The sequence below is a fragment of the Saccopteryx leptura genome, chromosome 2 (genome assembly GCF_036850995.1).
Source record: "Saccopteryx leptura isolate mSacLep1 chromosome 2, mSacLep1_pri_phased_curated, whole genome shotgun sequence".
Classification (NCBI taxonomy): Eukaryota; Metazoa; Chordata; class Mammalia; order Chiroptera; family Emballonuridae; genus Saccopteryx; species Saccopteryx leptura.
In genome coordinates, this window is record NC_089504.1 from 18,735,235 (window position 1) to 18,759,129 (window position 23,895).

The following is a 23,895-nucleotide window of genomic DNA, read 5'->3' on the forward strand; positions in this document are numbered from 1 at the left end:
TACAGGCACACATTGCTACTCCCCCCTTTATATGGTCAAGCTTTGTTATATTTTAAAGAATTATTAATTTAGGAAGTAATGTGGATGCCAATTCTATCTGCTGAACTGAAGTGGGGTCTTACTCCACTTTCAGTTACTCTAAAAAATGGTCTTATTTTAAGTGGAACATTTTTTTCTAATGAATTTTTTTAAAAAAAATCTTTTAGAGCCTGACCAGGTGGTGATGCAATAGATAGAGCATCGGGCTGGGATATGGAGGACCCAGGTTTGAAACCCTGAGGTCACCGGCTTAATTGTGGGCTTATCTGGCTTGAGTGCAGGGTCACTGGCTTGAGTGTGGGATCACAGACATCACCCCATGGTCACTGGCTTGAGCCCAAAGGTCACTGGCTTGAAACCCAAGGTCACTGGCTTGAGGCTAAGGTTGCTGGCTTGAGCAAGGGGTCACTTGCTCTGTTCTAGCCCCCTGGTCAAGGCACATATGAAAAAGTAATCAATGAACAACTAAAGTTCTGCAATAAAGAACTGATGCTTTTCATCTCTTTCTCTTCCTGTCTGTCTGTCCCTACTTGTCCTTCTCTCTGATTCTTTCTGTCTCTGTTAAAAAAACATCTTTTAGATTGGCATATAATAGATATACAGAAAAGTGTGTGCAGTTATGATAAATGCTTGATGAATTTTTATAAACTAATCAGACTTGTGTAACCAGAATTAAATCGAGAAATAGGATATTAGCAGCATCCCAGAAGCCCTCTTGTTCTCTTCCAGTGACAACCCTGTCTATCTCTGAAGGATCCCGATATCCTGACTTCTGTCAGCATGGAAGTTCCTCTTTTCCTCCTCCTCCTCCTCCTCCTCTTCCTTCTCCTCCTCCTCCTCCTCCTCCTCCTCCTCCTCCTCCTCCTCCTCCTCCTCCTCCTCCTCCTCTTCTTCTTCTTCTTCTTCTTCTTCTTCCTCCTCCTCCTCCTCCTCCTCCTCCCCTTCTTTCTTCCTCCTCCTCCTCCTCCTCTTCTTCTTCTTCTTCTTCTTCTTCTTCTTCTTCTTCTTCTTCTTCTTCTTCTTCCTTCACCTCCTCCTCCTTTTCTTCTTCTTCTTCTTCTTCTTAGTTTGCTATTCACATGTGAGTTTATTCCAGTCAATCTTAAAATTTATTTGGGTGAAATTCACATAATAAAATTAACCACATTAAAATGAAGAATTCAGTGGCATTTAATATATTCAGAATTTTGTGCAAACACCACCTTTATCTAGTTTCAAAGCAGTTCTATCACACCACAATAAAACCCCTTACCCACTAATCAGCCTCTGCCCATGCGCCCTTCCCCGAGTCCCCGGCAATCACCAGTCTCTATTCTGTTTATGTGGATTTATTCTGGATATTTCATAGAAATGGAATCATATGATATGTAACCTTTCATGTCTGGCTGCTTCCACTTCGCATGATGATTTGGAGGTTCACCTACTTTGCCATATAGGTGAATACTTCATTCTTTTTTATGGCTGAATAATATTCTTTTGAGTAGACCGCAATTTGTTTATCTATTCATCTGTTGGTGAACATTTGGGCTGTTTTACCTTTTGGCTATTGTGAATAGTGCTGCTATAAACAAATGTATGTGCACATGTACTTGTTTGAATTTTTCAGTTATTTTGGATATATAACTTCTAGTGGAATTCTATGGTAAGTGTATATTTAACTTTTTGAAGAACCAACTGTTTTCCACAATGGCTGAACCATTTTACATGCCCACCAGCAATTGTACAAGGGTTGCAATTTCTTTACATCTTCACAAACACTTGTTACTTTCCATGTTTAAAAAAAAATTATATTCATCTTTTGTCATTAATCTTTAGAGAAATATCTTAATGTTATCGGCCAGTTTTTAATCAGATTCCTTGGTGTTTTTGTAATAGTTCTTTATATATTCTTGATAAATGATTTGGAAATATTTTCTTCAATTTCTTGATAATGCCCTTGGATGCAGAAGGGTTTTTAATTTTGATGAAGTCTAAATTTTGTTATTGCTTTTTGTTTTTTGGTGTCATATCTAAGAACTCATCACCAAATTCAAGGTTATAAAGTTTTAGTCCTATGTTTTTATTCTAAGAATTGTATAATTTAACTTGCATTTTTTAGGTCATTGACTCCTTTTGCATTAACTTAAGTATATGGTGTGAGGTAGGGATCCAGTTTTATTCTTTTGCTTGTGGATATCCAGTTGTTTCAGCACCATTAACAGTGCTTTGCTTATTTTTGTACTTTATAAGATGGAAATTATATTATGCATTTTTTGTGTTTTGCTTTTTTATGCTCAACGTGATTTTTGTGGGACTCATTGATACTGTGGCATAAAATTGTAGGTCATTTGTTTTTAGCTGCTGTATAGCATTTCAATGCATCAATATATACCACTATTTGTCCATGACACTGTTGAGGCATTTGGGGAGTCACAAATAATCTTTAGGCTATCACAAATAATGCCGCTGTAGACATTGCAGAGACTGTCTTGGTATATATATGTATGTATCCACTTATGATGAGTATGCTTCTAGAGGTGGGATTTCTGGGTTTTAGGGCAAGGGCATGTTTATCTTAAGCTCTAATTAGAGACTAGTTCTTTCTAAAGGTGACAGAAATGATGCTCTCATACCCAGCATTTCTACTGGTGACCTGGAATGTTTTAAACACCCACCTCTCTTTACCTCCCCTTACCTCAGGTGAACTCTACCTTTATATCCTGAACTATCCAGACTATCTCTCACGACATGTTCTTCAGATTATTATAAGGGTTTTCTTTCCCACCCTAACTTGTCAGTAGAAGATCAGGTGGTTAGAGGACACACATAACCTGAGTTTGCGACAAGACCAGTGCCATTACAAGAACCAAGATTCCGCAACTTTTGGCCAAAATGCTCCCTTTGCAGCCATCATGATGCAGGTCGGTAACTTGTTCAAGGGGATCAGAATAGGACAAAGTTAAGTCTGTCATTCGGGTCAAGGAGAGAGAGTACTGGCCAGGGAGGCAAAGTGGGGTTCTGGGGCAGGCACAATGCATAGCCTTGGGGAATCTCTCTCTCTCTTTTTTTTTTTTTTTCATTTTTCTGAAGCTGGAAACAGGGAGAGACAGTCAGACAGACTCCCGCATGCACCCGACTGGGATCCACCCAGCACGCCCACCAGGGGGCGACGCTCTGCCCACCAGGGGGCGATGCTCTGCCCATCCTGGATGTCGCCATGTTGTGACCAGAGCCACTCTAGCGCCTGAGGCAGAGGCCACAGAGCCATCCCCAGCGCCCGGGCCATCCCCGCTCCAATGGAGCCTTGGCTGCGGGAGGGGAAGAGAGAGACAGAGAGGAAAGCGTGGCGGAGGGGTGGAGAAGCAAATGGGCGCTTCTCCTGTGTGCCCTGGCCGGGAATCGAACCCGGGTCTTCCGCACGCTAGGCCGACGCTCTACCGCTGAGCCAACCGGCCAGGGCTTTTTTTTTTTGAGCACAAATGCCAATGCCTCATTTGACAAATAAAGAAGTTATACTAAACACCAAAAAGCAAATGAGACATTTATGTGGCTATCTTCCTTTCCACTCCATCATAGGCAGCTAGTTATGCATGAAGATATAAGTTCCAAGAGATGGCTTTCCCAGGGTCACATCATTCTTCTTCCTGGAGCCCAGATGCATCATGAAAACCCTTAACCCAGCTCTGCAATGATGACCAGTCAATTTGTGTTGAGGTTCAGTTGAAATCATTGCCATCCCTGAGGTATTGAAGTAATAGCGCTTTGGGCCCACATAGGATAGAAATGATAAACCCTATTCCACACACAAGGCTACTGTAAGTCAAACAGAACTGTGCAGCATATGAATAACTAGGCTCCCAGATTCCATCTGCTCCATTTGGACTCTTTCCCCAAAGCTTTTTTCTCTCATCTTAAGACCTTATCATGACAACCACAGAGGGGTCAGCAGGATAACCCCCTGATATTACACACATAATAAAACCAATTAAGTTTTTATGTTTTCCTGATAGCTCATCTTAGAGAAATAGCTAGATACCCCCATTGCTATATTTTATTATTTAAAAGGAGATCTAATAAGAACCTGACCTTCTGCTCAATTTTTCTATAAACCCAAAATTTCCCTAAAAAATAGTCTATTAATTAAATATATATATATACATATGTACATATATACATATATATGTATATATATATAAAATCAGTGACTAGCAGTGGTGTACAAGCAATTTCTAGAATCACAGAATGTTACACACTACAGATCATTATGTCCAATCTCACCATTTAATAGGAAAAAAATCACCTGCCCACCTACTATTACTATATACTTTCATCCAAATAGCCATCGTTTCTTTCCTGGACTATACAATGTCCTCAGACTCCCTACCTCTGTCCCTGCCTCCCTTGATCTTTCTCCTTCACACTGCCCTCTCAAGGATCTATCTCAACCACAGAGCTGATCATGGAAAGCACTTTCCGGAAAAACCATTCCACAGCTCCCCATTGCTGTTAAGATAATACCCGAAATCGTCAGTATGGCTCCTGGGCCCATGATAACCTCCTCATCCTCTCACTGGCCCGCCATTACCCTCCCTGGATGCGTTCCAAACCCACTGGCCTTTTATTCAGTTTCTCGAGAGAGCCAAGTTTTCTTTCTTACTTGGGATGCTGCACCTGTTGGTAAACACATCACCTGCCTTTTTGACATTACTGACCCCTCCTCTCCTGGACATGGTATGTGGTTTGCCCCAGGTCACACAGGGCAGATGGTGCTTGAATCTGGTTTCTCTGATTTCTAACTTAGACCCGCCTTCCTTCAGGGCATTTAAAACATTCACTACGGAGAGCACAGTGTCTCCAGGGCTGGAAGCTGGAGGCGCCCTGTTTTCGTCCCAGGTTGTTACTGGCCCTAAAGGTTGAGAGCTGGGCAGCTCCCCCAGCGCCAGCATAGCCTGGCAGAATGCTGCCCCTGTCTCTTTATTATTTTTTTTAAAAGACCTTGAAACCATTTTTATGGTTAAATGAACTCTTAACCTTGGATGACAAATAATAAGTAGATCGATATGCTGAGTTTCTGTCTGTGTTAAGTGAGGAAGAAGTCATGTTGCCACTGGACAGATAAAGCGACTGCAGCCCAGTGGACTTTCCCATTACTCTCTGTGTGTTGTGCGTGCACGCGCACACGCATGTAAGAGACACTCGAGGTCACGTCTCTCACCTTCCAGGAGACAGCTCTTTGCCCAGGACTTTTCTCTGCAGACAAAAACTGAGGACTACAGAATGTCATGTGAAGACTGTCTTACTTAATCTTTCTATTTGGGAGATGTTTTCTTCTTTTCATGAAGCTATTCTTTAAATTTAGTCTCAGTCTTCAGTGAGAATAGTGAATTCAGAAGAACTGAATAAAACTGGAATCCCTTCTCTTACTTTGGAAATAATCAGTCACCTGGCAGAACTTAGCCATGACCTTCCTTTTGTTTTAATATTGTATCTGGTACCCTCCCTCATGTCTCTCGGGGGGTTGTGTTTGTAAAGAGGCTAAAAACAAACAAACAGCAACTGCTATGGGTGGTCCTGGCCTCCTCTGCCCGTGCCCTTTCATGTCACATCAATATTCCCAAACTGCCCTCTTGTGCAAAAGTCAGCATTTCAAGCGTCACATATTTTGACCTGTCCTGTGGTTGGACTGCTTGCCGACAGGGCACGGTGCCAGGAAGTTTACTCCGTGACAATGCCAGTGTCAGTGAATGCTTTCATGCATCTTCTTTTTATTCTTATATAAAAAATAGGCAACTATCAGAAGAAAATAGTGTCTCCTTAGTACTATACTTGTCATAGGCACCACACTGTCTCATAACAATCATAGCAAGAGTTACTATCATGTCTGTCACGGTTCTAATCACTTCTCATATCTACCTTAGTCTAGCAGGGACCTCATGACTTGAGTACTTTTATTTTTTCATTTTACAGATAGGGAAACTAATTCTTGAAGCAACTACATAACTTTCCAAAGATCACATAGCTACTAAGTGATAAGATTAAAAAAAAATGCAATCCAATAGTCAGTTCAAAAACGGCACAACTTCAGTTCCGGTGGAGTGTTCCATGATATAGGAGATCATGAAAATAATGAACAAACTGGGAGAATCAGTGTTCGAGAGAGCGGACATGGCTGGAGGGGGGTACTTGTTTAGCTCCCTGAAACCTGGACTTTCTTAGAAGATGGGAGAATGTTTTTTGATGTTTGCAAACAGATGCAAAGCATGGCCGCTCTCCAGGAACTGCTGAGGCAGGAGGTCGGGAGCCTGTTGGATTCGACCTCCTGCCGCCATTGATTTCATCCTAGGACCTGGAGTTTTCTCCCACGACAGGGTGTGTGTAAGAGTCCACTAGATGTCCAGAGCCGACAAAAAACACACCACTACATACTAAAGCATACAAGCTATTATATATTTTCATAATATAGAACTTTAAAGTATAGTAATCAACAGTGGCAAAATATTTCTGTCTTTGACATTAGTTTCTTTGTGAGATCCAACCTGTAGTGGAGACCAGAGAAAACAGTATGGAAGAGAACAAATCCATGAGAACAGGATAAAAATACCATGAACAGCAAAATATGTCTGAGTATTTCAAACCGTATAGAAAAAATAAATTAGATGAACAATTGTGTAAATATAAATTAAAAAAGATGACATTCTTAATAAATAAAGTTTACTATTTACATTTTTTATATATTGCTAAAAGACTTAACTTAGATCCATAAAAACACATAAAGAGGAAAAAAATAATAAAACCCAAAATAGGAGCAGCAAATTGATGCATGTGAGGTACAGAAAAAGGATTGGAATCAGATTTTGGTTTTGGTGTTTAGATTTTTTTTTTCCTTTTTCATAGGCCAGTAGAATTCTCATGAGAACAGATTTTAAGCACTTCAATGGAGAGTTACTATTATTATTATTATTATTATTTTTTGGTAGTTTCCAGAAGGTGCCAAACTGATTTCAATATCATAATAATTAGAAATACCCATAATAATTATAACAATAATAAAAAGGCGTAAGATGATACATAAATATGGAAGAGCCATTGGTAATGTGAATACATTTTCTCTAGACGAGATCACAGTTTTATTTTGTAAATATTACATTTAAGTATATATATACACACATATATGTACACCTATATATACATGTGCATATATATGTAAATTTATATTTATATATAATATCTTTATATAGATAGATATCTGCGGACAGGTTATTGATTATAGAGATCCCCAAAAAAAGCAACTCGGTAACTGTTCAGAATCCTCCTCACTGACTGCTGGTGGGTAGTGTAAGAAGCCCCAAGTTGTCTGCACTCAGAAAGCCAGGTCTTCTTTAAATGAAACACTTGATGCAGAATTTTAAGTCCCAGAAGAAGAGATCAGAGAGCTCCCTTCTTCTATAAAGTTGGAAATGGCCTTGGAAGTACTGAATAGACAACAGTAAACTGACTTTAACTTTGCAGGAAGTACTTGGCTTTGAACTACAATAAATTGTAGATCTGGTGAAGACCAGAATAAGGGGGTGGGGGGGGGGAGAAAAGTCCAATTCACCTAAGAATGAAAGATTCCCCAATACACGCCTCTCTCTTCACATGGATTATAACCCAGGAGCTTCGGCCTTATTCCTTGAAATATGAAACGAACCCTCGCTGTCTTCCCTAAAAGGCCCGTCGGGCTGTGCCCTCTCGGAAGGGAACCCACGGACTTGGTGTCCAGCCTTGACTCTCACGGATTGCCGCCACGCATTTAAAACCTCAGGGCCTCACAATTCCCTGCCCTCCCACTGTGAGGTAGGTTAAGTAGTTTTATTCTCATGTTGCAACTGGAGAAACTGAGGCAAACGGAGAGGCAATGACCTGTTGCAAATCACCAAGCCAACTGCTCCCTGGGGTCAGGATTTCTAGGTTCTTATTCTAGGGATAAGCTACTAAACATATCCTTGAAAGATCAAACAATTGGTAGGAATTTGGCAAAACTTGGAACAATTTTAAAAGAACAGGCTCTTCTTCATGTGCTATAATATTTAGTTCTTATGTTTGTTGTTTGCCTAGTTTATTTTGTTTTGTTTCTCAGAAGCCATAGGGATTACCTGTCTGGTCATGTAGCAGCTTTTTAGGAAAGTGGACCGTGCAGGGTGGTTCTAAGTGCAGTCTTTATAACGCCCAGTGCTCTACTGGGAGATCCAGACATTTTATAATGTGAAAAGCACGACACAATATGTCCCCTTAATATTTGGTAAGACCAATTGCAAGCCCTCCCACTCCCTACTAACATGGATCGCCACCAAACAAGGAGATAAAACACTTCCCCAACAAGTACACACCGGGGGTGGGGGGGTGGGCGGAGGAGAAGGGGCCTTCTTTCCTGGACCTACCACACTGTATAGAAAATAGCAGACAGCATTATAGAACCCACGCTAGGTCTCCTGCTAGGGGACTCTTGATGCTGTGTCTACCTATTCAGTCTACAGAATAAGCAATTTTCTTTAGGAAGCACAAAAATATATATTTTTTAAATTCTTAATTTAATCATGCATTTTATTTCCTTTTAATCTCTGGGTCTTCTATTAATTTCTATCTGTACAGTTTTGTCACCATCAATTTCTTCTTTTTTATTTGCACTTGAAGTAGTTCCAGAAAAAAAAAACAAAAAACACAAAAAACACACAAAACCTCAAAACTGTTTGCTTAAAAGTATGGTTTCCTTTCTTTCTTCCCTCCTTCCTTTCCTTTACAATTTTCTCTTTCCCTTTCTTTCTTTCTTTCTTTCTTTCTTTCTTTCTTTCTTTCTTTCTTTCTTTCTTTCTTTCTTTCTTTCTTTCTTTCTTTCTTTCTTTCACACAGGTAAGACCTATAACAAATGGACAGTTACAACCAAGTTAAATCAAACCTGGAGGGGAGGTAGCTGAAATCTGTCTCAAAGAATTATTTTCAACAAACAGCATTTACGCGTTGGCCAAGGCAGGCGTCAGACCAAGGGAACGGTCTACGAGGTGGTGACTCAGCTGCTGCAGCCAGGGCAGCAGCCGAAGCCTCCATCTTCAAAGCCCTACAGCTGATGACCATTGCTCTCCCCCTTCCGGCGCACCCAGCCAGCCAGGGACATGGGCTTCTCGAGGACCGCCTGCCCTTAGGAGGTGGCTGGCACAGAACTGGGGTGGGGGGTGAGGGGGACGGTGAGTCCTCTGGGAAGGCAGTTAGGATTGTGGCTTAAGAAGGCTTCCCAAGAGAGGGCTTGGAGGACTGCCTGCCTCCTCTTTTCTTTCTTGCTTGCTAACAGGCTGTTTCTCAGACCTGGAACCCCAAGTGCTGACAGACAATAGGGCTTCTGAGCTGCCTCCTTTTGAGTACTCTATTGTCCTAAACAGGAGATGATAGGATGAGACAATGAGTTTATTCCCAGAAAGAAAATGAAACTGGGTTATCAGTGCATTGCACAAATCGAGCAAACCCTACCTCCACGAAGGTTTCAGAAGGGCCAATTAATTCCACCTGCTGTGTGGGCCTGAGGCTGGCCGTCCATGACAAGCCCCTCTTGCCTAACAGCCTTGGCAAGTAATGAATTTGTGAGTAACAGGGCTGAGCGATGGTAAGGAGAGTGGGTGGATGTTTGCTCAGAGGGCTCCGCTCAACCTGTGGATCTGCGGATGGAAGCCAGCCGGAGAATGTGGGGACAGACAAGTGGAGAGTGAGGAAGAGGCAGGATGAGGGTTGGCCTAATGGACGCTGCTGAGGTCGTCCTGTGTTTCCTGCACCTCCACCTTTAGTAATGCTGTCTTTGTGCCTCCGGGACTTCGTGCGCCGTCTGTGGGCGGACTAGAGGAACTCGGAGGGCTGCTGAAGTCCCCTTTCTCCGTTCATACCTTCTAGCTAACACCACACTGGATGACACCTCAGCTAGGGCCAGAGAGGGGCTTTGCGATCTGGGAAGAGCTGCTCTTAGACACCAGAGAGGAGTACAAAATGGGCTGAATTCTTCTATTATCATTATCATTATTCTAACAATTAGCCCTGGTAATTATAGGAAAAAAAAAAAAAAAAAAAAAAAGGATCTCCTGAATAAAAAAATAGGAGTTTGTAAGGAAGAAACAAAGGATTTGAGCCTGGCCTTCACCATGGCGACAACCTCTTCTTTCTGGAACTCCGTCTCAGAGCTGGCGATGTAGTGCCACCCCAGACTATCTAAGCACTGCATCCTTATTGTGGGCACCTGTGCAAAAAGCACCTTGATAATTTTTTTCCCCCATATAACAGACCACAGATGGCCAGTAAATGTCTTCTCAAGGGTGGTTGATCAGCAGGTGATTGCTGCTGGGCGTGATAGACTAGGAAGCTTTCTGAAGTTATTTTTGGTGTCCGCAGGGAAAAAGGCCATCACTGATCACCTACCTACGCCTGCCTGGGACGCAGGGCTGACGAGGGACAGGGTGCAAGCCTGGTCTTTTCTGTTTCTGGTCTAGACTTGGCTTTTGTTCGTTGTCTTCTCTAGGCTCGACAGGACACGATTTATGGCAATCTTTATATGCCATAGATCTCGTTTAGACCCTCCCATTGCCTCCCTTTCTCAGTCCCAGGTCCCCAAATTATGCCACACCTAACCATTCTCTCCACGTCATTCTGTATTAGTTTCCCCCCAGGTTAATCCAAAGGAGAGGACGATGACTGGCTGGAAAGAGGCAAAGAGAGCCCCACCGAGGTGGAGGCTTCCACATGGATGTTCCTAACTTACTCTGAACTTTTGGAGGCAACATGGGGGAGAAAGGGAAGGGCTGCCCAACCACAGGTGTGGCTGGGAGTACTCGCAGATGGAAGACTCTGGAAAGCATGATGACCGTGTCTGGGGTCGGAGACTGAGGCTGGGGAGACCCTTGGTCTTCCCTCTGATGGCCCTTGAGAACACAGTCTAGATTGATTACATCCAAGATGACCGTCTGCTCCAGAAGTATAGCTCCATGGGGCCACGGGGAGGTCCTCAGGACCAAAGTCTGCTTTCCCCTGGAGGGTCAGGGTGTCTCGGTTAAAGATAGTAACTCAAGAGTCTCTATAATTCTAACCGTCTCTGGCTGGCTCCAACATCATAGAGATTTAACACTATTCCACATGATCGTAACATCTAACACTGGCTTAGAAGACATCCTAGACTCTCAGCGGGGGTTCCAGCATCTTAAGGCCCTCAACTCCCTTCCAGGTAGAGAAACCCAACCATAGGGAACTTAACCTCTCACCAAGTGGGCCCAGGCAAGTTCTTCTCCTGCAGGAGGGTGAGGAAGTGAGGAGCTATGGGGAAACAAGGGTCACTTTTAAGGCAGACTGTTTGGTTGTGTAGGGGTTTTCCTAACCTAGTCCTACCATCTTGGGTACTCAATGTATAGGATAGAGCAGCAGGAAAAGTAGCAGCAAATGTGGTCCCAAGGCAAGATTTGGGAGACGGGTGGGTTCTGGAGGGATATTATGGCCTCAAGCCTCAAGCAGGGGCTCTTATAATACCTTGACACTGCAATCCTAAGCCATTTCCAGCTTGGCCTCAGGCCCTGGCATTGGGATGGATACTCCATGGCAGCGGAAGAATCAGGGGACTTTGTATACTTTGGATTCTATACCTCTTCCTGGGTCCTACTTTCCTAGAAGGTAGGTGGTCAGAGACCATTTCAATTCCGATCCCGGAGGACCACACCATTGTGCATGCCCCACACACTCCAAGCCTCAGGGTGAGCTAGCTCAGCATCTCAACACTTGATTTTAGCAGTCTCTGCAACTCTCTCCCGAGGACAGTGTTGGCTAGGAGCTTGGGAGAGGAAAGATTGACTTTGTTCCAGTCTCTCTCTGCTCAGTCTCCAGAACTGCCCTCACACAGATGTTTGTATGGGTGCGTATGCATGCATGTGTACTAACCACAGATCTGCACACTCCTAGATACAGAACGTGTTTCTTGCTGTGGTCTTGTGACAAATGGTTAGAATTTTAGGAGGCTCTGGTACTGCACGCTGTCTATGAAATCCATCTAAGCCTTTGGGATGGGAATCCATTCCATATTCAACATGGCAAGACTTGTCTGGTGAGCCCCACTAGGAGTCCTTCCTGGGTGAAATTAAAGGCAGACCGGTTGGGTGCTAAGGATCCCTGGTGTGGAGAGGCCATTCCGTTGAGCAGCTGACTGTGAAATCAATACCAAAGGGATGCGGGTCCTGGCGCTGGGAATTCTTTGACAACTCCTGGTCCATCCTTAGCCATGGCTGTATCCCCGGAGGTCTTTCCGGCTGTGTTCTCGGGCCTGGGGGTCCCGACAAGCACAATCACCTTGTAGGTCACAGGACATAGGGAAGGGGGTGACCTGCAGAGAGAAAGAGAGAAGAGGTGAACCAGATGGTTGGATCTGAGGCAGTAATTTTCAGAGAGGCAGGCAGGACTGGGGACAATCACTGGATTGAGGAAAATGCAGGTTCAAGTTTAAGTCAAGGTTCTGCTTTGTAGCACTCTGAAAACCTTTATCATGATCACCATGGTCGTTATCACAGTAGCTGTCATTCTGGAGTGGTATTTATTATGGGCCAGGCAACGTGCTAAACACGTTTCAAATAAGGGAACATCAAAGCCTACGACAACCCGGCAAAATGAAGAAACTGAGGCTCAGAAAGGAGCCGGCATTTGCCCAAAGCAATATGAATATATGAAGTGACAAACCTTGTATTTAAAGGAGGACGAGCCATGTCTCCCAAACTCTCAGGCTGCTAGCTACAGAACTGACAGGATAAGACCCACCTGGCACTGTGAACTCTTGGGCTGGGTCAAATCACAGGTGAAAAGTCGCAACGTCCTATCCCAGTTAGTTCACAGAATTGTACGATGGAGTGTTGATAGGACTGTTGCAGTGACCAAGTGAAATAAAGGGTGTGAGAGTGTCTTCTAAGGAAACACAATTCTCTGCACATGTCGGTAATTTGATTTGGGGAGGCAATTATGAATATAACAAAAGCATGTCTCCAACAAGCTTAGAACCAGGGGACCCAAGATCCTGGTGGGGAACATTTCACATGGAGATTTTGCATAAATCTTGGTTGCAGGACCTAGGGAACAGATTTTAGCATTAAAAAAAAAGTGAGAGCCATACAAGGTGATTTGCTATCTGTCTATATTCTAAAAGCTGGGAAAAATGAGAAATAAAAATTTAAAGCGCTTTTTTAGAAAGGAAGAGCGAGAGGCCCGAGTTCCAGCCCCCACTCTGCCCTTCCCGTGCTCCGTGACGTTGGGCTGCTCCGTGACCTTGGGCTGCCTGTCCTTTCTAGAAAGAGAGAAAGAGCCCAGCAGAGTGAACATCTTCTCCACGCAGCCAGGATCTGTCTTTCCAAAAAGCACAGTTCAGTCCCCGCCTGAGCCCAGCCTGGGCGCACACGGCCAAGCGGATTTCACCTCGTTGCATCATGCATTTGCATATCGCTTTCCCCAGAGGGTCTCCCATCTGCGCAGATGGGTTTAATGACCTCAGTCGCCTCCTGCCCGGCCAGGGTCTCCGAGTGCTCCCAGAGCCTCAGAGAGCATCGCTCTCTCTCTCTAGCCGGTGGACTCATCCTTTCTCTGCATCTAACCCTTTTCTCCCTGCCTCCCTGTCTTCCCTCCCACCCCCTTAACCTTCCCTCCTTCCCTCCAAACCTCTCTCCCAGCCTGCAATTATGCGGTCATGTCACATGTAGGAATGAACAGGAAGGAAGAGGGCAGTGTGAGCCCCAGCAGCTCTGCCACCGAACTGAGGTGTCACCTGGAGCACGTGACAATGTCTCTAAGCCTTAGTGAACTCATTCATTATGTGGGCAGAGTGAACACATACATGTCCCTGAGGTTGTGATGAGGGCGAGTGAGGTAAGGGACAAAAACCACCTCTCAAGGGCATGCAGGGCTCAGAGCTCAACCGTTCATATACATGAATGTGTATCGCTTCTCGGCCTTTTGGCTGAGATCAAGTGTAGTATCATATACATGAATGTGTAGATTTCCTCCCCTCTCACTCTGTGAGGCCAGGGCCTTGTCAGTCTTGTGCATGCCTCCTTTCCCAGGCCCAACCCATAGGACGAATGACTGTATGTCCATTCCTCTCTCTCTCTGACCCTCTCCCTGAACGCATGGCCAGCGTGTCTCCTTGTTTCCCTTTTCCGGTGAAACCCACAGGAGCTTGATGCTGGCCCCTGTGTGCAGTGCCTGGCTCTCTGCTTACGACCACTTGCTGTTCCCTGCCCAGGACAGACACTTCCTTCCCAGCCTACATGCCTCTGTGGAGGTCATGCCTTCCAGTCTGGACTATTCTCCCTCTCCCACAACCTCTTCACTTCCGAGAGAAAGAGGCACAGGACGTTCGAACTGGAGAAGACATAGAGAAAACCCTCCAGCCTCACGAGGGGTAACAAGGATGCAGCCAAGTCCAAATCTAACAACGGGTGTTGAGTGGAGAAGAGGACCACCACGGGTGCCCAAAGGCCTGGTCGGCATCTTTGCCTGACTCACGCTGGTCGAACAGTGTGGGCAAAATCCCTTTGCTGCCATAACCCTGAGTGTCTACGTCCACAAAAGTGTGATTCAAAAAAAAAAAAAATACCACATTTCCTATGGTTGTGAGGATCAGACAAGAAGAAATATGCAAACACCCCAGCACATGGCCTAACACTCAGGAGATACTTAATGCTAAATACACGTGTGCTGAATCAAATTTCCCACCAGCTCACATTTCACCATCCGTGACACCTTTCCTGCCTATTGTCCCCTCTCTCCCACCTCTCGAACTTGGGCCGCCTCTTTGTCCTCAACTCACCCATCCCTTTATCTGTCCCCTTCTCCTGCCCTTGCCCGCATCCTAACATTAGGATGATCCAGTTACCTCTAATGTCTTCTTTGCACGGTTTTCTCTCTAACCTGTTTGCACCGGGCTCCATGGCACATTAGGGGGAGTTTCACGTCTGATTGATCTCCCAGGCTTCCCACTGCGTCTCACACAAGCAAAACGTCAACCAATTCTCTCTCTTAAAATAAGACCCAATGTCCTTATCACGAGTTCAAGGCCTTGCAGGATCTGATCTCCACCGACTGCTTAGACCTCACCTGGCCCGCTTCTTCCCTGCGCTCTCCGTGGCTTATTTATTTAGTGACTGGCCCCGCAACTATGCCGAGTGCTTGCCTACTTCTGCGTTGTTGGCCCCGAGTGCTCCTCCAACCTGCTTCTTTTTTCCTCTTCGTTCCCCAGACCCTATCTCAAGGGTCACCTCCTCCTTCCATGGCCTGACCAATGACACCATCACCTTCAACTCCCTCCCAGCATCCTAGTCGATGCCCTTCTTGTACTGAATCACTTCTGCGCTTGGATGGCAGCTCAGCCCGTCCAGGGACTATATCTGCTGTTCACTGGGTCTCTATATACCAAGGACAGGTGTTCAGTGAACACCTGAATGGAGGGACAAATGAACACACGCATATCCAGGCAGAACACAAGTCAGGGAGCCTCTGCTCTTGCTCTCACGTGCTGGGTGACTTGGTACGAGTTCCTTCCCTTCTCTGAGCTCTGGTTTCCTTATATGTTCATGAAGACTGGATTTTAATGGTCTGTATCTCTCCATCTGTCTGAAAGTCCTTCTCAGTCCGAGAAAGGCAGAAGAGAGCCCGCCCCCCAGCCAGAGGGGACCTAGGAATGCACCTTCTCTGCAAACCCTGACTTGTGTATTCCCCGCCCTGCTGTCCCAGGTCCACCAGCTTCTCCAAAACCACCAGTGGCCAAGGCCCTGCCTCCAGGTAGCTTCTCTGGCTGGTCTAGCCCGCCGGGCTCTGGGGGAGTGTCTAGCCCGCCGGGCTCTGGGGAGTGAGTGGCCTTTCTCTCTCCTTCCTGGGTCAGCCCAGGCCATTTTAGCATTTCCCCCCAACAACAACAACAACAAAAGTACATAAAGGGAAGGAACCGCAGGCAGAATACAGCAAAGGCTAGAAGGCCCAGTCTCTGCAGGCAGTTCTGGAGACGAGGCAGCTCCCTGCCTCCACCGCACGCTTGAACATGCAGCCACATTTGAGCCCTTGCAAGGAGTTTGGGAGCACACAAGCCCGAATTCTGGGTGGGCTCCACACAGGCACTGCGTGATTTTGGCAAGTCCTTGGTACCCCATGGACTTCCACTCCCCGTCTGTAGGACGAGGGTCTCCATCAGGACCTCCCAGGGTTCTGGGAAAGAGTCGATGAAATTATGTCACCTCCAGAGTGCCCACGCTCACCCAGTCTGGCTCCCTCCTCCTGCCCTTCCTCTCGCCTCTGTGGGAACCGCCTGTCCTGAGCCCTCCTCTCGTCACAAGCTTCCCCAGATCAAGGGTCTACAACTGGGAAGGGAAGGGTGGAGAGGGCCAGCTCCATCCACTCTCCTAGGCACTCCTAGGTCTGACCTGGAAGAGCCCGGGAAAGCCTGTTCGTACAGGTTCCCAGCAGTAAACACCACACTACACACACACACACATGCACGCACGCATGCACATACGCACACGTGCACATGCTAGCATTCCCTGAGAGTCTTCCACGTGTAGATGATCCCCCCGTGTTACCGTGTTGACTCCTCACCAACCCCAGGAGGCTGTCCTTACGAGCTGCCCATCTTGCAGATGAGAAAATAGCAGCTTCAGAACGTTCAAAACAAACACTCGCCCTGGGCTTCACTACCCGTCAAAAACTGGGTGGTGCAGGACTCCAAACCCCACTCCAAACAGAGTTTCCAGCAAGGGAGAGTCAGGGCAGGGCACCTTCTTCACCACCTGGCCAGGCTGCCGACTGCTCCGTCTGACCGCCGACCGCCTCTTCTCCCTTGTCACGTGCCTGGCCCCGAGCTAGCCCAGCATGCATGATCTCACTCACCCTCCCCAACAACTTAATAAGGCAGTGATTCCCACTGGCCCTGTTTTACATCCTGGAGGAAACTAAGATGCAAAGAGGTGAGTCACTGGGCTGGCAGGTAGCCTGGGACCGGCATCTCTGTCTGTAACCATTCCTCCATACTGTCCTCCACGTGGCAGGCAGAGTGGGCGTCAGGGTCCCCTCTTCACAAAGAAAGAAACTGAGGCGTCCCGTGAGAGTCGTATCCCGATAAAGCTACATGTTAGCCAAAGTCCCAGATTCCCCGAGTCTCTAAGCAGCTTCCCACCTTCTCCCCTGCATGGCCTCCCAAGAAAACCTACCACCCACAGCACAAGCGCCTGTGGTGGCCAGTTTACATTTGGGATTCCCAGCACCATGTGGCTAGGCAGTCCCATAAATGGCTTGGCCACCCACTCTGGGATTCTGACAACAAGCCCAGGTCAGTGACTAAAGGCCAGGATCCTCTCCTTTTTTCCTCTGGGCTGAGGCTGTGGTACAAGCACAGGGCTTTCTTCCTCCGGGTGAGCTGCCCAGCCTGACACCTTCGTCTGCGTGCGCGAGCCACTCAGGAATGCAGCCCAAGCAAACGCACCGCAAGGCCCTGGCCGCAGGTCCCATCTGAGGCTGGGAGACGGGCAGGGGCTGGGTTCTGACTCAGACCCGACAGGGAGGTCCCCAGCAGAGAGTGTGCAGTGGGGCGGGGCTGCGGCATGCGGCACCCTGTCCTGAAGGTCAGAGAGCCTCGACTGTCCCTCCCACCCCCCACTGTGGGTCCGTGGGCAAAGCGCTCGGCTACTCTGAGTCTCAGGGCATTCATCGTGTGGATGGAAAGATTTAATGTGACCTAGTCCACTGAGATGTGCTGCTGAGGGTGAGGACTCCCCTGCAAGCTCCTTGAGGGCTGGGTGGATTCGTGCCTGGCACCGAACAGTCAGCAAGGACAGAGGTTGGTTTAAATGTCAGTAAGTGAAGGATAAAATGGAAGGAAAGTGCTGGGAAAGGGGAGAGAAGCACCAGCCTGGCCCAGAAGGAGACCTGGCTTTGATTTCTTGCCCTCCCATTGACTCTGTGCTAACTAGCACACAGGCCACTTCCCTCTCGGGGACTTCCATTTCTCTGCCTGTAAAACGAGGTCACAGCAGTCCTGCCACCCAGAAGTATTTTGGATCAAGTGTAAAATTCAAGTAAAACATTTAGCTCAGTGCATGGCGTTTAATGTATGTGCCACTGATGATGATGATGACCTCATCATGATGACGATGTTGCTGATCTTGGCATTGGTGGTGGTATTGATGTGATGGTGGTGGTATTGACAATAGTTAGGATGATACTAACTTTTTGGGATGGATGAGTCTGATTCCTTCATAGGAACAAGCTAAAATGAATGTCTCATTCAACCACACGAAAAAGTCGAAGCTACACCCCTAATGAGGAAGTCGTAATGCTCCAGAAGCCAGGGATTTGGGGACAAGGAGAAATTAGTCTAACCCGCTGAGCCATTTTGTCTGCCATCTTTACTAACCTTCCAAGTTAAGCACATCTATCACCTCTTCCAGGCAGTCTTCTAGGACCGTCTAGGCTGGTTTAGTGCTTAAAATCATTCAATACCTACCCTGCTCTCTGGATAAAATTCACACTCCTTGGCTGGGCTTCTAAAGCCTTTCTCGCTCCCCCTCACCTCTTGCACTGAGCTCCAGCTACACTCAGGGGACCGTCATTTCCTCAGCACTCTGCTTATGTCTGGGTCTTTGCACAGACAGTGCCCTCTGCCAGAAACACTCTTGTTTCACTCGTCCTTCTGTCAGGCCAGCGCCCTGGGGCAGACCCCCTGGCCCTTCCATGTCTCATGTCTGGTGGTACCCTCTCTAGAAGTATCACTGACTACTGACTCTCCTCACTTGTTGTGTGTCCATTAGCACTTACTACACTCTCAACGCCTGGCCACCGGTCCCCTCGGCAGGGCTGACACCCCGCCCACCGAGCTCACGGCCTAGCACAGCGCTGTCACCTTGCACCAGCACCTGGGGCTCATCAGGAAACGGTCAGAGGCGTGATCTTGCCCTCATGGAATGCTGACTAGCAGCAGTCTGCGTTCTAGGGCAGGGCGGGACCTGCCAGGTAATACGCAGTATATACCTTTCATAGTCGGAAGAGGAAGTGGAAACCAAGGCAGATGGGGATGTGACTATTGGGGGTGATGTAAGGCGGGTGGTCGGGGTGGGGCTCATTGAGAGCAAAGACCCGGAGAAGGTGAAGGAGAGAGGCATGAGGATGAATGGTGCAGAAAGCTCTCGGCCGAAGGGAAAGCCCGTGACGACAGCTGTGAGGTAGGAGAGCACCCAGACTGTGCGGGGAGCCCAGAGGGCTGGGGTTAAGTGAAGGGGGCACCACTCGTGGGTGAGGGGTTCAGGGAGAGAAGGGGGGTGGGCAGTGCCTGCAGGGCCTCATAGGCCATTGGGAGAACTGGTTTTATTCTGGGTAAAACGGGGAGCCACTTCAGGGCGTGGCACAGAGGTGTGCCGCCCTCTACTTGTTTTAAAAGGATCATTCTGGTTGCTAAGTCAAGATCTAAAAGCCACTGATGTATGTCCCTAACTCGGACACCCAAAGTCCAACCCTTTATCTTGGCCACTTTGCTAAGAAGGCTGCTTTCTATCTAAGGATTTGGATTATCTTCCTGTACCTTATAGAATCACGAGCCTCCTTAGACCAATGAGCTACATCTAGGCATAAGATTTTGTTTTTATTTAGATTTAGCAAATAAAAATGGCATCCCTACACTTACTGTCACCAGTCGGGCATGGCATCCTGTGCTAAGACCTGGTGCTAGGATTGACAACTGCTTCCTCTCTCCTGGTCCCGGCCCTAAGCAGCCTCCAGGCTCTTGCTGATGACCACCTCACCCAGGAGCCCATGTACAGAGTCCTGAGACATGACTCTAATCAAATATTGTGACATAAAATCGAAGGTGAACCTGGCCTGCCCAAGTCACAGAGCTCAGTCGCAGAGCTGGGATGACCCCCCCCCCCCATCGTACCCCCCGCCCCAGACATCTTCCAGAGCCAGTCTCTTGCAGCTGCCTGAAACATGGCCAGATGCTGTTCCAGGCCACCTCACCTTAGAAAGTTGGATATGTTGAATGTGTGAAGGTGATTTCCCCTCTTCTGTTACACCCCCAAACCACGCTTAACTCGGAACAACTCCAATCATAAAAGGAGACTTTTTGTTGCTGTGATTACGAGGGTAAACTGTTGAAGAAACCATTCTAGAAATCTGCTCTGTGTTGGAGACTCCTCGAGGCTCCAACAGGAAAATAATAAACTGCCGTGCTGAGAGGCGGAGGCCCGCCCCTTCCTGTCTGCCTCGCACTGCAGACAGGTGTCTGGGGGAGTGACTGGTCACCCCTGTCAGACGGAGTTTCCTGCACTGTCTTGCTCTTGTCTGTCAGCCGGGCCCAGGTCACACAAGGCAGATGTGGGAAACAGCTGGTGTCTGCAGAGACAAACAAGGGGAGGAAGGATGGTGGGAGCAGACAGACATCATTTTGGGCCAAGTGACTGGGAGGCCCCAGCTCAGGGGACCGGGAAGAGGTTTAGGTGGAGAGTTGGCAAGAAGGAAGTCTGGGAGAAGGTGCTGAGCACGTCACCCAGGGCCCGGAGTCTATGCCCGGGACTGCAGACGAGAAGGGCTGTGAAGCAGAAAGCCCAATCTCGGGGGAAGGGCAAGACACGAGCCCACAGCAAGAGGTCCAGCACAGGGGTGCGAGGCAGGCGCGGTGCGGTTTAGAGTCACTGGGCTGGCATCTCAGCTCTACCACTTACTGGCTGTGTGACCTTAACCCTTCGGAGCCTTAACTGCGTCATCTATAAACAAAAGACAACTCCAACAACAGGGCCACTGTGCTGGTGGCATGAAATGACTCATGTAAAAGCAGTTAGCAGCCAGGTGAACCCAAGCGAGGCCCGCAGGCCCGCGGGGCCAGCACGGGTTTGCCTGTGCAATGGGGGCAGCAGCGACCCGTCGGGCTGAAACAAGGACTGAAGAAGACAGCGGGGCGCAGGTGTCTGACAGAGCCTGCCGGAAGCAGCAGCTCACTGGGGACATTTTATATTGTCTCCACCTGTCATCTCTACAAACCGGTCTATTGCAGGGAGTTGCTGGGTGTTTACAAGAGAAAGTGGAAAGCTTTCAAGAAGTTGGAGTTTAGGTAGAAGTTAACCATGACAGGCAGAGTGATTTGAATTTGGGACACTTTTTTTCTCCAGAAGAAAGACTTCCAGGAATCCTGAATCTGAAGAAAGCCTCAGCTAGATACTTCTTAACAGCTAATGACTAAGCCCAAACCATGTCACCAGCCGGGAGGCCTTCGGGCTCCAATCCGCCTGCCACACAGAGTTCCAGCAACTCTCCCCGTTCTGCCCCGGCCGCTGTTCCCCCCTCCCTGGCAAACCCCCACTCACAGCCTGGGACTCCACGTAAACGAGGGCTGCTTCCTCGGGGAGACTCTCTGCCGGTCTCACTGTTCCCTGTAAGCCCCCGTGCCTCCCCTTCCCTGCCTCTCCCGCAGAGGCAATCACATGCAGAGTTATCAACCTCACCACGTCCTGTTTGGTTGCCTTGATAAGCCGCGAGCTTCCCGGGGCCGGCGTGATGCCCACGTGGGCGCACTGCCTGGGCCGGGGCCCGGATCCTAGACTTATTCAACGAACGTGCGTCTCGCCGCACGAAGGAAGCCTGGCCGTCTGCACTCCGCAGCACTGGCTAACAGGAAGAGCGATTTAAAGTGGAAGAAGAAAATCTTTATGAGACACAAACAGCCGAAATTACATGTATAATGTGGGTGGAAAAGAGAATAAAGAGAACTAGGAAGCATATTCAGAACTAGCAAAGAACTGACTGTGGTCCTTGGAGTCGGAAATTGCCGTAGCTGAACCCACGATGGAAGCAGAAAGTCAAATGGCCATTTGGTATATATGTATGTGTATATGTAGATGTATGTATATATGTATGTGTATATGTAGATGTATGTATATATGTATGTGTATATGTAGATGTATGTGTATGTGTATATGTATGTGTATATGTAGATGTATGTGTTTGTGTATATGTATGTGTATATGTAGATGTATATATATGTATGTGTATATGTATAGATGTATATATATGTATGTGTATATGTGTGTATGTGTGTATGTGTATGTGAATGTGTATGTGTATATGTATAGATGTATATATGTATACACACACATAGATATGTATGTATATAGATTTATTCAAGTGACTATAATAATTTGGAATCTGCACTTGAACCTCAATCTCATGACTTAACATCACTACCAAATACTCTCCAGAACTAGCAAGCTATTTAAGGAAGTTTCCCATTAAAAATAAATTTTATTTATTTATTTTTATATGTTTTTGTAGTTGAGTTAGATGTAGTAGCTAGGTAAATTCTTTTCATCGGAGCTGCTCTTTTCACCGATTAATAATGGCAGGTGAACGACGTGTCGTAATTGTACAGAAACATTTATTTAAGACACAAACGTCATTAGCCCTTCCCTTCTAAAAAGGGCTGACTCCAGGGGAGTGAAATAGACACTACTATACACACAGTATTTACTAGGTAACAGGTATCAGGCACCTTAAAAGTGCTCACACCTTCTATCCTCTTCATTTCAACACTAAGATTCAATTAAAAAAGAAATGCTTAGAGCGATAAAAGTATTTATAAGTAGAGGTGTTCATTAGAAACACTACTTATCATTGTGAGAAAAAGAAACTACCCAAAAGTTAAAAATTAAAGTTGCAGATATATATATATATATATATATATATATATATATATATATATATATATATACACACACACAGAATATACCAAAAAGAAAGCAATTGTTATCTTTGGATTGTAAGATAATCAGTGAATTCTTTGGTTACCTTCTCTGTTTTGGATTTCTCCAAAAGTAAAATGCATATCGTTTTTATAATTGGGAAAAATAATAGCATGCATTAATAGAAAATGAATTTTATTTTTCTGTACTTGAATAGAAAGTGTTTTATCAAAGTAAAGAAAGAGAGAGAGAGAGAGAGAGAGAAAAGGAAGGAAGGAAGGAAGGAAGGAAGGAAGGAAGGAAGGAAGGAAGGAAGGAAGGAGAAGAAGAAGAAGAAGAAGAAGAAGAAGAAGAAGAAGAAGAAGAAGAAGAAGAAGAAGAAGAAGAAGAAGGGAAGGAAGGGAGGGAGGGAGGGAGGGAGGGAGGGAGGGAGGGAGGGAGGAAGGAAGGAAGGAAGGAAGGAAGGAAGGAAGGAAGGAAGGAAGGAAGGAAGGAAGGAAGGAAGGAAGGAGTAGGTATACTAAAAAGTTGCTCATTCGGGACCAACTGATCCCGGGGAGAACACGAACATCCTTACTCATGGACCATGAGATGCAGTGACCGCCGCCAATCTGTGCCCCATGGGCCCTGCCCTGTTCATGCTGCATCTTAGGGCCAAACCGTCTTTCCTGAAGGAACTAATTCTTTTAAGGATGTCACAATTTAAAGGGGTTTGGAGAGGAAGCCAGGAGTCTTGCTTGCTCTGTCTGTATCTCTCACTCTGCCCCTTAGGACAAACCATTCCTCCTTTACGGGCCTCACATCCCCCTTCATGAAAAGAAAGTTTGAACCAGATCATTACAGAGGGTTCTTCAGCCAAGACTATGACCCTTTGCTTTTCCTATCTTAGGAGTACAGTTCCCCTTCTTTAAAATCAGCACTTAGATCTAATGATCTCTGAGATCAACCGATTTTTCAGCTCAGATTATAGACGAGTATAAAAAATCAGTTCCCGTTCATCACGAGAGCACTTCTCAACTCAGGTGGCCCAGGTTGACCATCTCTCTCCCAGCTCTGGGCTGGGCCCCAAATTCGGGTCCCAGCTCTAGTCAGAAAGAAGGTGGACGTGGCCACCCGTCTGTGAGTGATTGACATG

General features: G+C 46.6%; 1 protein-coding gene, 1 non-coding gene and 1 pseudogene across 2 annotated transcripts in view; 1 reads left to right on the plus strand and 2 right to left on the minus strand.

Moving 5' to 3' along the window:
- Positions 1–3,402: 3,402 nt before the first annotated feature.
- TRNAA-AGC (transfer RNA alanine (anticodon AGC)) lies at positions 3,403–3,478 on the minus strand. Its single transcript has one exon. It is a non-coding gene; the product is annotated as a tRNA-Ala (tRNA).
- Positions 3,479–9,724: 6,246 nt separating this feature from the next.
- The window catches only part of PAPPA (pappalysin 1), a 239,630-nt gene continuing 225,459 nt past the window's right edge, over positions 9,725–23,895 (minus strand). Inside the window, exon 22 of the mRNA XM_066367327.1 lies at positions 9,725–12,394. Coding sequence (XP_066223424.1) covers positions 12,287–12,394 — 108 coding nt within the window. The 3' untranslated portion in view covers positions 9,725–12,286. The remainder of the gene's footprint in view (positions 12,395–23,895) is intronic.
- Positions 13,989–14,122, plus strand: LOC136396294 (U2 spliceosomal RNA; annotated as a pseudogene).